The sequence below is a fragment of the Nymphalis io genome, chromosome 22 (assembly GCF_905147045.1).
Source record: "Nymphalis io chromosome 22, ilAglIoxx1.1, whole genome shotgun sequence".
NCBI classification, from domain to species: domain Eukaryota; kingdom Metazoa; phylum Arthropoda; class Insecta; order Lepidoptera; family Nymphalidae; genus Nymphalis; species Nymphalis io.
The window spans coordinates 684,891-697,585 of record NC_065909.1 but is presented as its reverse complement, the minus strand read 5'-3'; the positions used below and the strand labels follow the sequence as shown (position 1 = coordinate 697,585).

Below are 12,695 nucleotides of genomic sequence, written 5' to 3'. Positions count from 1 at the left end.
GCACCCCCTGCCCTGCCGATACCGCGACCGCTACCTTGGTAGGGCCTAGCGGGCTTGCCGGTAACTAGGGGCCTTTTTTTTGGGCGCATCTGCCATTAAGGAGGGTTTTTTTTTTTTTTATATTCGCCGGGAGGGCAAATGACTCTACTCTACCTGATGGTAAGTGGTAGTAGAGTCCAAACGCGACGACGGCCAGTACAGACGGGAAAAACGTTCTGCACTAGCCGCCATCGCCTTGCCGGCCCGCAAGATGCCTCTTTACGCCTCGTTTGAAGGAACCCGGGTTGTAAGAGGAGGGGAACACGTGAGCTGGTAAGGAATTCCAGTTTTTGCGAGTATGGGTATGCCCATACTCGCAAAAGCGCCGCAAAAACGCCGCAAAAACGCCGCGCTGGGCAGGCGTGTTGGCGAGCGCAGTAGGGGGGGTAAGATGTTTATGGGGGGGGGGGACGCTGCTGCCCATCCCCCCTTTTCCCCGTCCCTCAGTCGCCTCTTACGACACCCACGGGATGAGATTGGGGGAGTACTATTCTACGCCGGTACTCCACGACATAGGCTTGTAGCTTATGCAATATTTTTTTAAAAGGGCCTCATCTATTTTGATAACTCTGGATCTGATCTGAGGCTCTAGTAGAGAAAAGGCTTATGTTTTTAGTGAATTTGTGGAAATAATTTCTTTGATATTACATTATGGTTTAAATGAATAAAAAGTAGATTGATGTTAAATCTTTTTTATCTGTAATAACACTGTCCAATATTTTTTCCATAACTACAAGCAAATAAGCATTGTATAAAGTATATAAAGGCCATACACATCCCACTACTGGGCAACGGTCTCCTCTCAAGGATAAATTCCCTATACACGTAACAAGTTGTTATATATACATACAGGTTTTCTTGTTATATTTCCTTCGTTGCAGAGCACGAAATTAGTCACAAACGCAAATTAAGTACGTTTAAAATGTTCGTCTTGTTTTTCATTCGATTACCTGTACAATAAGCGTCTACTTAGAACGTTTATACTGAAGGATGTTTGTCCATCGTACAAAGAAAATTTTGATTGCTTCTACATACAAAGAAGCTTTTTGGGCTAGAAGCCTTCGGGCGTACGAACAAATAATAACCATACTTTCATCACAATATTATAAAAGGCTAAAAGACGCATAAAGGACATACAAACATTAATTTTTATTTGTATCATTGATAAACAAATGATATATTTTCTAGCACTTTGCTTCAATCCATCTCTGTTTGTAAAACGCGTTAATTTACCTTGTTTACAAATATGACGACCGTTTCTGAACGCGAGGTACCACCGCCAGTTGACGAGTATGCTCGCTTTGTTCCTCTTGGCTCAACATGTTCTTGCTAAGGGTGAGTGTATTTGTAAATTATTATGTAGCATTTAGTAGAAATTAATTTAAAAGTTATATACTTATTTGTTTCGTTTTTCACTTTAATTCGTATTTGTTTTGTGATTAAGGAAGAAAAATATTTATCGGTTTGAGATTACGTCACGTCCGTCATTACATCTATCGCCATTTATTGTTATGAATAAATAAATACAAAATATGCTTTGTTGACTTTTAGAAAAAACAGCAAACAAATTGATATTTTGTCCAAAAGATAAATCAAATGTAAAACTTCTACCGAAAGTATCAATCCGAGAAGAACCGGCAAGAATAACAACAGTTTATACAACTTTTAAATTAACTACACTTGACAATATGTCATATATTATGTAAATAAAACCTTCCAACTGAATTTTATACCAGTTCCACTTATTTATATACGTATTGATTTATTGAAATTACATTTACATTTATTTAAGTTACACCATCAACTTGTCACTAAACTCTTTTATTTAACATCTAAAACGGATACGTCTTTATAGGTGTAAATAACATTCACCGTAAAAACAAAAAATAATATAAACGAAACTAACCTATATAAATTTATAAATCTTATTTTAGCAATTAATACAACAAAAATAAATTAACAAAATAATAATATTATTAAATAACTAATTATAAAACCAAAATGAATATTGTACTTATACGTTATAAGATCGATTCAATGAAATTTTTAAAAAGCTTAACAAAATTTGTTATCTTATAAAAAATAACGAATTCATGAGTCTGTTAAGGGGTGTGTATTTACCTAAACCGATTGAGCGTAAATGTTGCATTAAATTTAGCAATGGTATCATTTATTAAAGCGTAATCCAATTAATTTATTTAGTTTTGGTTACACATTTGCTTATATATTCTACATTTCTTGCTTCTATTCTAGAACCCTATTTTAACAAAAAACCTGCCCTTAGCAAATTTTCATAGCAGCACAGCATAGACCGTTTCATAGCAGAGTAATCAACTTTAAAATTTAGGCCCGCATATTCAGTAACCAGTATCCTGGATTATGGCCCGTCTCTCATATTCCATCTAATTAGTCACTGGCAAAATTAAAACAAATTAATATCAAGCTAATTACTGTTGCAGATACATCAAAAGATTCTTATATTGTCAAGAAAATCGATTCCTGTCCGGACGAGGGTTATTTCTTCAAACGCGACTTGTTCTTAAACACCATAGAGCCGAGCTGCTATCTTTGCTTCTGTCAGGACAATGACACTGCTATCTGCTGGCCCAGGGAGAATAAGAGATGTGACTCAAAGTATTATTACCATGTTGGGAGGAAGAAGAGGTAGAAAAAACGTAGTTTTTATACGAGGATTAATTTGTTAAGAGTTATTGGATGTATAGAGAATATATTTATGTCGCGGATTCAAATGGATTGCCATCTTGGCCGCCATTGTCGTCCAACATATTGGTTTTATTAAATCAGTCAGTGCGCACGTCTGGCGCTGGCGCTGTCCTAAGAGCAAGAGACCAAGGGGGTCGCTCTACAAACGATCACACGCACTACTGACAGATACACTATTATATTTTATATTTCCATCAGGCAGCTGTACAATCAAAAAAAAGGCACCCATCTTATCTTTTACCAACTTGACGTCTGACAACCGACCAGTAACCCATAAGATGTCAATCACGTTGTGTGGTGTTGCTATACATACGTAAAAAATAGCATTAGGGTATTCAAAACTTATTTTTATAAAACTATTTATCAATAAATAAATTCTGTATCTAGGTGACCCGTAACTAAATATTATTACCGAGAAAAGGAAGTTACAGCTGTGCGAGACTTGACGAAGGTCTGTCGTGCTCCTAGATATTAGATAATAAATAATAATTACGAAGATTTATTCACTCCGTGGGCTCTGTGCGAGCTCGTCTGGGTAGGTACCACTCACTCATCAAATATTCTAACGCCAAATAGTAACACTTAGTATTGTTGTGTTGCCGTTTGAAGGGTGAGCCAGTGTAACTACAGGCACAAGAGACATAACATCTTAGTTTAACAATGATAAGAATGTCATATTTTATAAGGTATGCTAATATGATTAGATTTATGGTAGAGATGGAGATGGAAAGAAAAAATATATTTTAATTTTGTTTTAGAGAAACCAGACCACGGCGTTCTCCAGGATTCAGTGAGATCTTCTTCCGCGACGCGTCACGAGATTGTATGTATTATCCTTTATCAATCAACAGCCAATTGTTGTCCACTGCTGAACATAAGCCTCTCCCAAGATGCGCCAAAGCTCCCTGTCCTCCGCCTTCCGCATCCAGTTGGTGCCCGCCACATTCTTAAGGTCGTCGGTCCACCTGGCTGGAGGGCGCCCTACGCTGCGCTTGCCGATTCGCGGTCTCCACTCTAGGACTCGTCTGCTCCAACGGCCAACGGTCCTACGACATACGTGACCAGCCCACTGCCACTTCAGCCTGCTAATTTTGCAAGCTATGTCGGTGACTCCGGTTCTTTTCCGGATAATCTCATTTCTGATCTTATCCTTCAAAGATACTCCGAGCATAGCTCGCTCCATAGCACGCTGAGCGACTTTGAATTTGTGGACTAGTCCCGCAGTTAGTGTCCACGTTTCGGCACCGTATGTCATGGCAGGTAAGACGCATTGGTTGAAGACTTTCGTCTTCAAACATTGCGGTATAGACGACTTGAGGACTTCACGAAGGTTGCCAAATGCTGCCCATCCCAAGCGAATTCTTCGTTCGGCTTCCTTCTCGAAGTTGTTCCTACCGACTTGTATTATCTGTCCTAGGTAGATATATTCACTAACAACTTCGAGAGGTTTCCCCTCGACGTATATCGGTCCCGGCACGACATGCCTATTGAACATGACCTTGGTCTTGTCCAAGTTCATACCGAGACCGACACGCCGGGAAGACTCGCCTAGGCTACGCAGCATTTCGGTGAGTTGTTCCAGCGACTCTGCTATGATGACGATATCGTCGGCAAATCGAAGGTGTGAGATGTACTCGCCGTTTACATTGACTCCATACCTAGTCCAATCCAGCGTTTTGAAAACGTCTTTCAACGCGTTGGTGAACAGTTTCGGGGATATTACATCCCCCTGTCTCACCCCTCTGCGCAGTTGGATCGCCTTCGTCTTACAGTCCTGGATGTAGACAGTCATTGTAGCGGCGTTGTACAGACATCTCAGTACCTCGATATATCTCCAATCGATATGACATCTCTGCAATGAGTCGAGCACTGCCCAGGTTTCGATGGAGTCGAAGGCTTTCTCGTAGTCCACATATGCCATACACAGCGGCTGATTGTACTCTTCGGTCTTCTGCACAATCTGCCGAACAGTATGGATGTGGTCCACGGTGCTGTAGCCTGATCGAAAGCCGGCTTGCTCTGGGGGCTGGAACTCGTCAAGTCGTCTGGCGAGACGGTTCGTGACGACTCTTGAGAACAGCTTATACACGTGACTCAGGAGGGAGATTGGTCTGTAGTTTTTCAAGAGGGTTTTATCACCTTTCTTGAAAAACAGTACCACCTTACTCCCGCTCCACGTTTCCGGGGTCTTGCCATGTTGGATGACGGAATTAAAGAGGCTTGCTAGCTCTTTCAGGACCGGAGTCCCGCCTGCCTTAAGCAACTCTGTTGTGATTCCGTCATCTCCCGGAGCTTTGTTGTTTTTAAGCTGTTCTAGAGCCGCCCTAATCTCTCCTTGGTCAACGACCGGGAGCTCCTCGGAGTAATGGCGCATAAGAGGGGCGCGCTGGTCATCAATACTGATTCCCACGGGTTTATCCGATCTTGAAGAAAACAACTGCCCATAAAACCTCTCTACTTCTCCGATAATCTCAGGCCTAGAGGTAACGACCCCACCATTTTCAGTTTTAAGTTTTGTCAGACGCGGCCTCCCAAACTTGCGAGCGAACACTTTCGATCCCCGATTTTGCTCAATCGCAGCCTTGATGGCACGGGTATTGGAGCGTCGGAGATCGCGTCGCGTCAGCGTTTTTATTGTTCGGTTTAAGGCCTTATCTGACAAAAACGATGGTAGTTCTCGTCGTTTTCTCATGAGCTCGAGTGTCTCAGCAGAGAGTTTTGGTGCGTTGTCTCTTCTCTGTGGCGGAAAACACTTGCGGGATGTGTTTTGCAGTATTTTGAACAGCGTGTCGGTTCTCTCATCAATGCTGCTTATGGTTTCCAACGCGGTGAATTGATTTTGAAGTTCCATTTGGAACTTTTCGGAGCCTTGAGCAGCTTGGAGCATGGTAGGTCGGAGAGTAGACCTCATCATTCTCGATCTTTCGGCTTTTAAGTTGATATTTAGAGTGCCTCGAACCAAGCGGTGATCACTTCCGGTATTAAACCTGTTGATCACTGAAACATCTCTAAATATGTGCCTTTTATTCGAAATGATAAAGTCTATCTCGTTCCTTGTCACGTTATCGGGGCTTCGCCAGGTCCACCTCCTCTGAGGCTTCTTTTGAAAGAAAGAATTCATCAAAAAAGCCCCTGCGCTTCGAGAAAGTTTACCAGCATTTGCCCCCTGTGATTTCTGCAGCCCAAGCCGTAAGGTCCGACTTTCGATTCACCGCTATCTTGTACTCCCACTTTAGCATTAAAGTCTCCCATAACAACATTGTAGTGGGCCTTCGAGGTGTCGTTGAGGGCCTTTGCGATGTCCTCGTACATCGCTTCGACCACATCATCAGAGTATGTCGAAGTTGGCGCATATACCTGTACGACCTTCAGGGAGTACCTGTCGGAAAGTTTTAGGACTAGGTACGCTACCCGGTTCGACACACTACTGATTTCCATAATGCTGCTAATGAGATCCTTTTTGACTAGAAAACTGACACCACCCTGGGAGAGGTTATCACCTTCGCGGAAGTAGAGTAAGTTACCGGACTCTAGAGTTATCGTGTCCTCCCCCTGTCTTCGGACTTCAGATAACCCCAGTATATGCCAGTTTATATGACTTAACTCTACTTCTAATTCGGCGAGGTGATGGTCCAGCCTCATCGAGCGTCCATTATACGTTGCCATGTTCAGTCGTTTTATACGGTAGCCTGCCGTGAACCGGTGATTCTTAGCACCCCCTGCCCTGCCGATACCGCGACCGCTACCTTGGTCGGGCCTAGCGGGCTTGCCGGTAACTGGGGGCCTTTTTTTGGGCGCATCTGCCATTAATGGAGGGGTTTGCCCATACTCGCCGCGCTGGGCAGGCGTGTTGGCGAGCGCAGTAGGGGGGTAAGATGTTTATGGGAGGGGGGACGCTGCTGCCCATCCCCCCTTTTCCCCGTCCCTCAGTCGCCTCTTACGACACCCACGGGATGAGATTGGGGGAGTACTATTCTAAGCCGGTACTCCACGGCAACTTATCAAATTATCAACAAATTATCATACAAATATATTCGTTAATATATATACATATATATATATATATATATATATATATATATATATATATATATATATATATATGTATATATATATGTCTCATCGGTGTCTCATTTTATATCTCGACGGAAATACCCATATATATATATAATCCGATAAGATTGAAATCCGACACGACCGGCAAGAGTTTGGATATAGGACCTTTACGTGCTTTTCGAGAGTTTCTCGACGGAAAAACCCAACCCCTTTATATCCGACCTGGGATTTCGATTAGGAAGACCAATAGATTCATATAAAATATGTAACACGTACAGACAAGAACCTGTTACAGTTCTGTTACAGGATATACATAACGGATGCCGAAACACCGGCGCGTCGCTCCGGTAACATCCTGTATTGAATGTAATTACGATTGTTTTAACAACGATAATGCAACGCGGAGAATGTTCGTGTTATGAATTTTATTACAGTTGTTGATTGTGATTACAGTTTTAATTGAAAATAATCGGAAACCTTTTACGAAACTGTATTTATGTTTTACTTACAACGATTTGGATTTCAACTGAATCTGCGCGCGAAATATGTAGGCGCTTCTCTTTTTATTATGGGATAAGACTCCGACTAGTGGACGAAGCTGGCAAGTCTTCTTTGAGAAGAAGACTTGCCAGCTACGCAGGACATATTATAGTGCACAAGTGTGCGTGATCGGAAAGAGCTCGGCGCAGGACGACGTAACGGCTTTACGTGCTTTCCGTGGCACGGGAATGAATACACTTACAGTTTACTAAAGTTTTTTTGATGGTACGTTGTTACCTCCGCCAATCGACATCAGAGCTGTAACGGAACTATTCCATACATCAGCAATGCGTCACCAACCTTGGAAACTAAGATGTTATTCTATCTTTTGTGCCTGTAGTTACACTCACACTTTTAATCGGAACACAGAAATGCTGTCTTGCTGTTTGGGTGGTACCTACCCAAATAGGCTTGAACAAATATATTCGTTAATACGAACGAACGAAAATTCATAGGATTCTAGTCTACATTGTAGTTTAATATAATAAGAATATTTTATAACGTGAATTTATTATTACAATGACGTTATCATATAAGTATTTGATTTTCCTTTCTCATCCGCAGTTTTCAACAAACGGATACCAGAACAGTGTAAGCCCCACGAGTCGAGTTTTAGCGAAGGATGTCCTCCAGGTATATATGTAACATTAACATATTATGTAATACAAAATTACCTTATTATATAGTTTTATATAATCAAAATTTTTAAATCAGATTATTAGATTTACAAACGCCTCTATATATTAAGATTATTCGATTAAAAATTAATCATAAATCTTTATTCAACATATAATTCTATCACTGTTGTTGTATTTTTATGTGAATCCTATGATATTATGGTATTTGTGTAGTGGTTATCAATATTACATTGCTAGACAAAGGCCTCTCCTATGAAGAAGGTTTAGAAGGCAAAGATTGTGATTAAGCGTAGCTCCAGAGCGGGTTTCTGGAAATACATGTAACAGAATTACATGCACATGCACGTTTCATAACGATGTTTTTCTTTACTATCATGCACGAGATGAATTATAAACATATTAAGCACATTGAATTCAATGATGTTTGTTTGGATTAGGACCAGGGATTTTCAGTAACACCAATATAATATAGTTCGATTATATTTCATATAGGATTATAGTAGATTTGAACAATAATAATAAAGCTTATAAAATCAATATTTAAGATATCTACATACTCCTAAGTAAAGGATAGGTAGAAGAAAATATTTCAATTTGTCAGTAAAAACTTAGACCGATTTACAATTGATCTTTTATATCTATTTTATGATAAATATGATATAGAAATTGTATTGTTGTGGTAGCGCTCGAAGATATATAAGTATCTTTTAATTTTATTTCATTAACCTGATAAGGCTCAGTGGACTGCAATAGATTACCTATAGTTATTAAATGCGGCAGCACCATTGAATTTCCTAATGTGCTTAGTGTGAATTTATGATAATTCATCTTATGAGTAATGATGAAGGAAAACATCGTGAGGTAGCTTGTATGAGTCGTTAGAGTTCTGACACATGTGTTGTCATCATCACCAAGTGGTGTTCCCGTCCTTAAAGACCCTATACGGAAAAAGAGTCCTTTGGTCAATATTTGTTTAGTAAATAATTAGTGAAATATATACGCAAAAATAATTTAATCATTGTCATTGTTTCAGCCGATTGGTGCATAGGTTGTACTGTGTGCGATTGTGATGCAAACGGTCGATGGGATTGTCATATTCTAAGCTTTTGTCCTGATGGTAAATAAATAAAAAATTTAAAGATACACCGAAATAGTTTATGATTTTTATAAGTAATAATTATTATTACAATACAACAGGTAAAGGTAAAAAGCAAATGAAAAAGCGACGCGGTTCAGTTCGTAGTAAGATTACGAAAAGGCAACTGACCACCAAGAGTCAGATAGAACCTAAGAGAACTAGAAAAACAACGAGAAAGCCAACAAGAAAAAATGCCAAGAATATAAACAAAGGGAAGAAACTACAAATAAAACCAAATAAGGTAAAAAGAATAAATGTAAAACAAGATAATCAGCATAAAGGCAAATCAAATAGACGCACACAACCGAAGAAGCAAACACCACCGTGCCGAAACAGAAAAGTAATTATCGGCAATACTAAATTAAAAAACAAAGAAGAATCTAAAAAGCTAATACTTAAATCTAGCAAAAACAACGATTCCAATTTCAATAATAATGACAGTACCGTTAAATTTGCTGAAACGATTCTTAAGAAAGTTATGGCGTCAGTTGAAAAATTCATACTTGAAAGTCAAAAGAATTCGAGCAAATCAAATCAATCTAAAATGATCAAGAAGCGATCTATGTTTAAAAATAAAAAAGTTAGTCATAAAAACACCGTGAATATAGATAATAACAAAATTATGTCTAAAATTTTAAATAAAAAACTATTAACGAATGTCGCCTTGAAGAAAGCAAGTGAAAAGTTAGAAAATAATTCGAGAAAAAAGAGAGAAGCAACTCATGTTGAGTCTCATAAAATTAATAACGAATTTGTATTACCGATTACAGTAACAAATTCAACAATTAAGATTGGGTATTATACTTACAAGGTTGAAAGCAAAACGACACATTATTACCCTGTAACAACTGAAAAAAGAACAACCTTAGATCAAATAACGCCTACCGGCGATGAAACGACTGCGCATATCGATCAGGAAGTGACTACACATATCAACAAAGAAATAATAATGCAGTCTTCAAATAAATCTATAAATACTAACAAAGAGAGAAAGATCAGTGAAAGCAACATTCATCTTAATGACATTAGCAAAAAAATATCTGAAACGTGTGGAAAAATATGCGAACTAAAGAGAAATATAAGAGAACTTGTTGGTAGTTTCGTTAAAAGTAATAGAACAAGACTTCAATCTAACAATTCAAAAGGTAACAATTTTAACATTTTAACAAGTTTAAAAAGGACTTTTAGAAAAATATTCGTGAAGAAAACGAATTTTAAGAATTTAACTATTGACGAAAGAATTCCGTTTCGTAAGTGTAAAGTAATTAGAACATTATGTAAAAATATTGGCACTTGTAAAATAAAACAAAACGACAGAGAATTGCAGCTTAAACTTGACGAGTTGAGAGCCGAAAGTTTGAAAATTTTGAAATCTGTAAGAGTCATAAAGGGTCTTTTGAAATTACTTGATATTAAGAAGAATAATGAAACCACTGTATTAAATCAAAAGCCATTTACTGATAATGATGTTTACAAATTAAATTTAATAATAAAAGACGAATATGATGCAAAATACGGACTATCAAGTCTAACAGAAACACAACGGACACAAATTAATTATATCAAAGAAAATACTTTAGTTTTTATTCAGTCAATTGAAAGGTTTTCTTTTATATTGAATGATGTTATTCATATTTTAACTAACGGAGGAAAACGAAGTGAATTACATCGTCATCGTACTTTTACTAGACATCTACAGATCAGTAAAATAAATAACAATAATACAATCAGAGATAAATTAAAAAGACTAAAAAAATTGTTCATCAATTATAATTTGGTACAAAATAAATTTATGAAGCGAATGTACGACGTTATAGTAACATTAGAGGATAAAGTAAATACAACGGCTAACGATAAATTAAAAGAGGTGAGTGTTGAGAATAAAAAAAATAATTACACTGATATGGTAGAGAATTATACAAAAAACATATTTAAAAACCTTAGGAAATTAAAAGATCTGGTACAAAGATTGAGTTCTAAAACCAGAAAGAAAAGGGCAGCTATCGACCAAGATGATGCTGTAGAATATCTTTTAATGCTTATGGAATATTTATTTAAGCAAAACAAGCCAATGAAAGTTTTACCAGGTAAGCCAATTTTATATACTGTAGTTATTGTAATTTATTCAAAATCAGAAATAAATAGAGCGATTATATTTCAGTGTACGACGGTATTGATATTTTAATCGATGTAATTAAGAATGCTCCAGATATCAAACCAATAAAAAAGATAGTGCTTTACGATGATAGCTCACAAATAGAGCAAAGCGTGGCTCCTATTAATTACCATAGAGATAATCTAGTTGCGGATGAAAATAACTATACATTAAATTTTTTGAACAACAAATTCAAAGCTTTCGAATCAACTGATAACGAAAACGCACATTTTAATGATTATAAAGTTTTTAAACCTTTACATATGAGCACACATTCTAACTATAAACAAGAAGAAATTACTACAATTAATGATTTTGACATATTAATTAATAAACCGACTATTGTTCACGTGGATGAAAATGATAAATTGGACACACTTAATGAGAAAATAATGAATAAAGAAAAAGATGAAATGAAGAGATATGATATCTTCGTCGATGATACTGTTAAAGACGATACGCCTGTCGATACTACAACTAATGTAATACAATCAGATACTTCTACAGCTACAGTTCTTAAAACAAAATCATTGTATACATCATCACCAGATAAAATAACAATCAACAATAACGATGTAAACAATTCTGACAATAAGATAAAACTGGATTGGATTGAAGTTTATGACAATGAATTAGAACGTGAAAATATAACACAAGTAGAAGAAACAACAACAATGACAACAACAACATCAGAAATTAATGAAAAAGTAACAAGAGTGATCAAAAAGATTCATGATAAATACGCTGATCCGGTCAGCAGTACGTCACATGAGGATGGGGACCGAAAATTTAATACAGATGACGAATCATATCACAAACAGACAGATATTCTAAATTCTTTGGATTATGGCACTGATAAGGCATTTATAGATTTAGATTCTAGGGAAGATAAGGATAACGTTGATTCTTCTCCATTATATTTTATTTAATCATAAGTATATATATGTAGTTATGTGAATATAAATAAAACAATAAACTGTTTATTAGTAAATTTTATTGCAACTGTTAGGTAATTATTATTGATTAGTTCGTAATTAAATTAGAAATTAAATCATACGATCATTTTTATTATCAAAACATTCAATATATAACATTTAACAATAAATTAAACAGATACAAAAAGAATCACAATAGAGAAATAAGTATAAAAGCATGCTTATCCCTGATATCTTATACCATATATATAAGGATATATAAATAATGATAAAAAGACAGATAATTAGGAAATAGACACTAAACGTAAATTATGATGCACAAATAAGTAAATTCGATATATATCTTCGGTTATTTTGCTTTTGTGTCTTATTTATTATTAGCATTGGATCAGTGTGGTGACAGAAGCTCTACTCCTATTCAAGAGGAGTGGAGGCGTTTGCAGAAGGACATTTAGAGGCTACTTTTTTAT

General features: G+C 37.0%; 1 protein-coding gene across 1 annotated transcript; it reads left to right on the top strand.

Moving 5' to 3' along the window:
- Positions 1-337: 337 nt before the first annotated feature.
- On the top strand, positions 338-12,271 carry LOC126777310 (protein PFC0760c-like). The gene is made up of 7 exons (XM_050500313.1): positions 338-341; positions 2,499-2,703; positions 3,522-3,586; positions 7,924-7,992; positions 9,031-9,114; positions 9,195-11,222; positions 11,297-12,271. Exons 1-7 carry the CDS (start codon positions 338-340, stop codon positions 12,217-12,219), a joined length of 3,378 nt encoding a protein of 1,125 aa, XP_050356270.1. The 3' UTR covers positions 12,220-12,271.
- Positions 12,272-12,695: the final 424 nt, after the last annotated feature.

Bases quoted from the DNA above. Each gene is read 5' to 3' on its own strand.
- LOC126777310 (XM_050500313.1), top strand. The intron at 3,587-7,923 runs GTATGTATTATC...TCTCATCCGCAG, and splicing joins CCGCGACGCGTCACGAGATT to TTTTCAACAAACGGATACCA. The intron at 7,993-9,030 runs GTATATATGTAA...TCATTGTTTCAG, and splicing joins TAGCGAAGGATGTCCTCCAG to CCGATTGGTGCATAGGTTGT.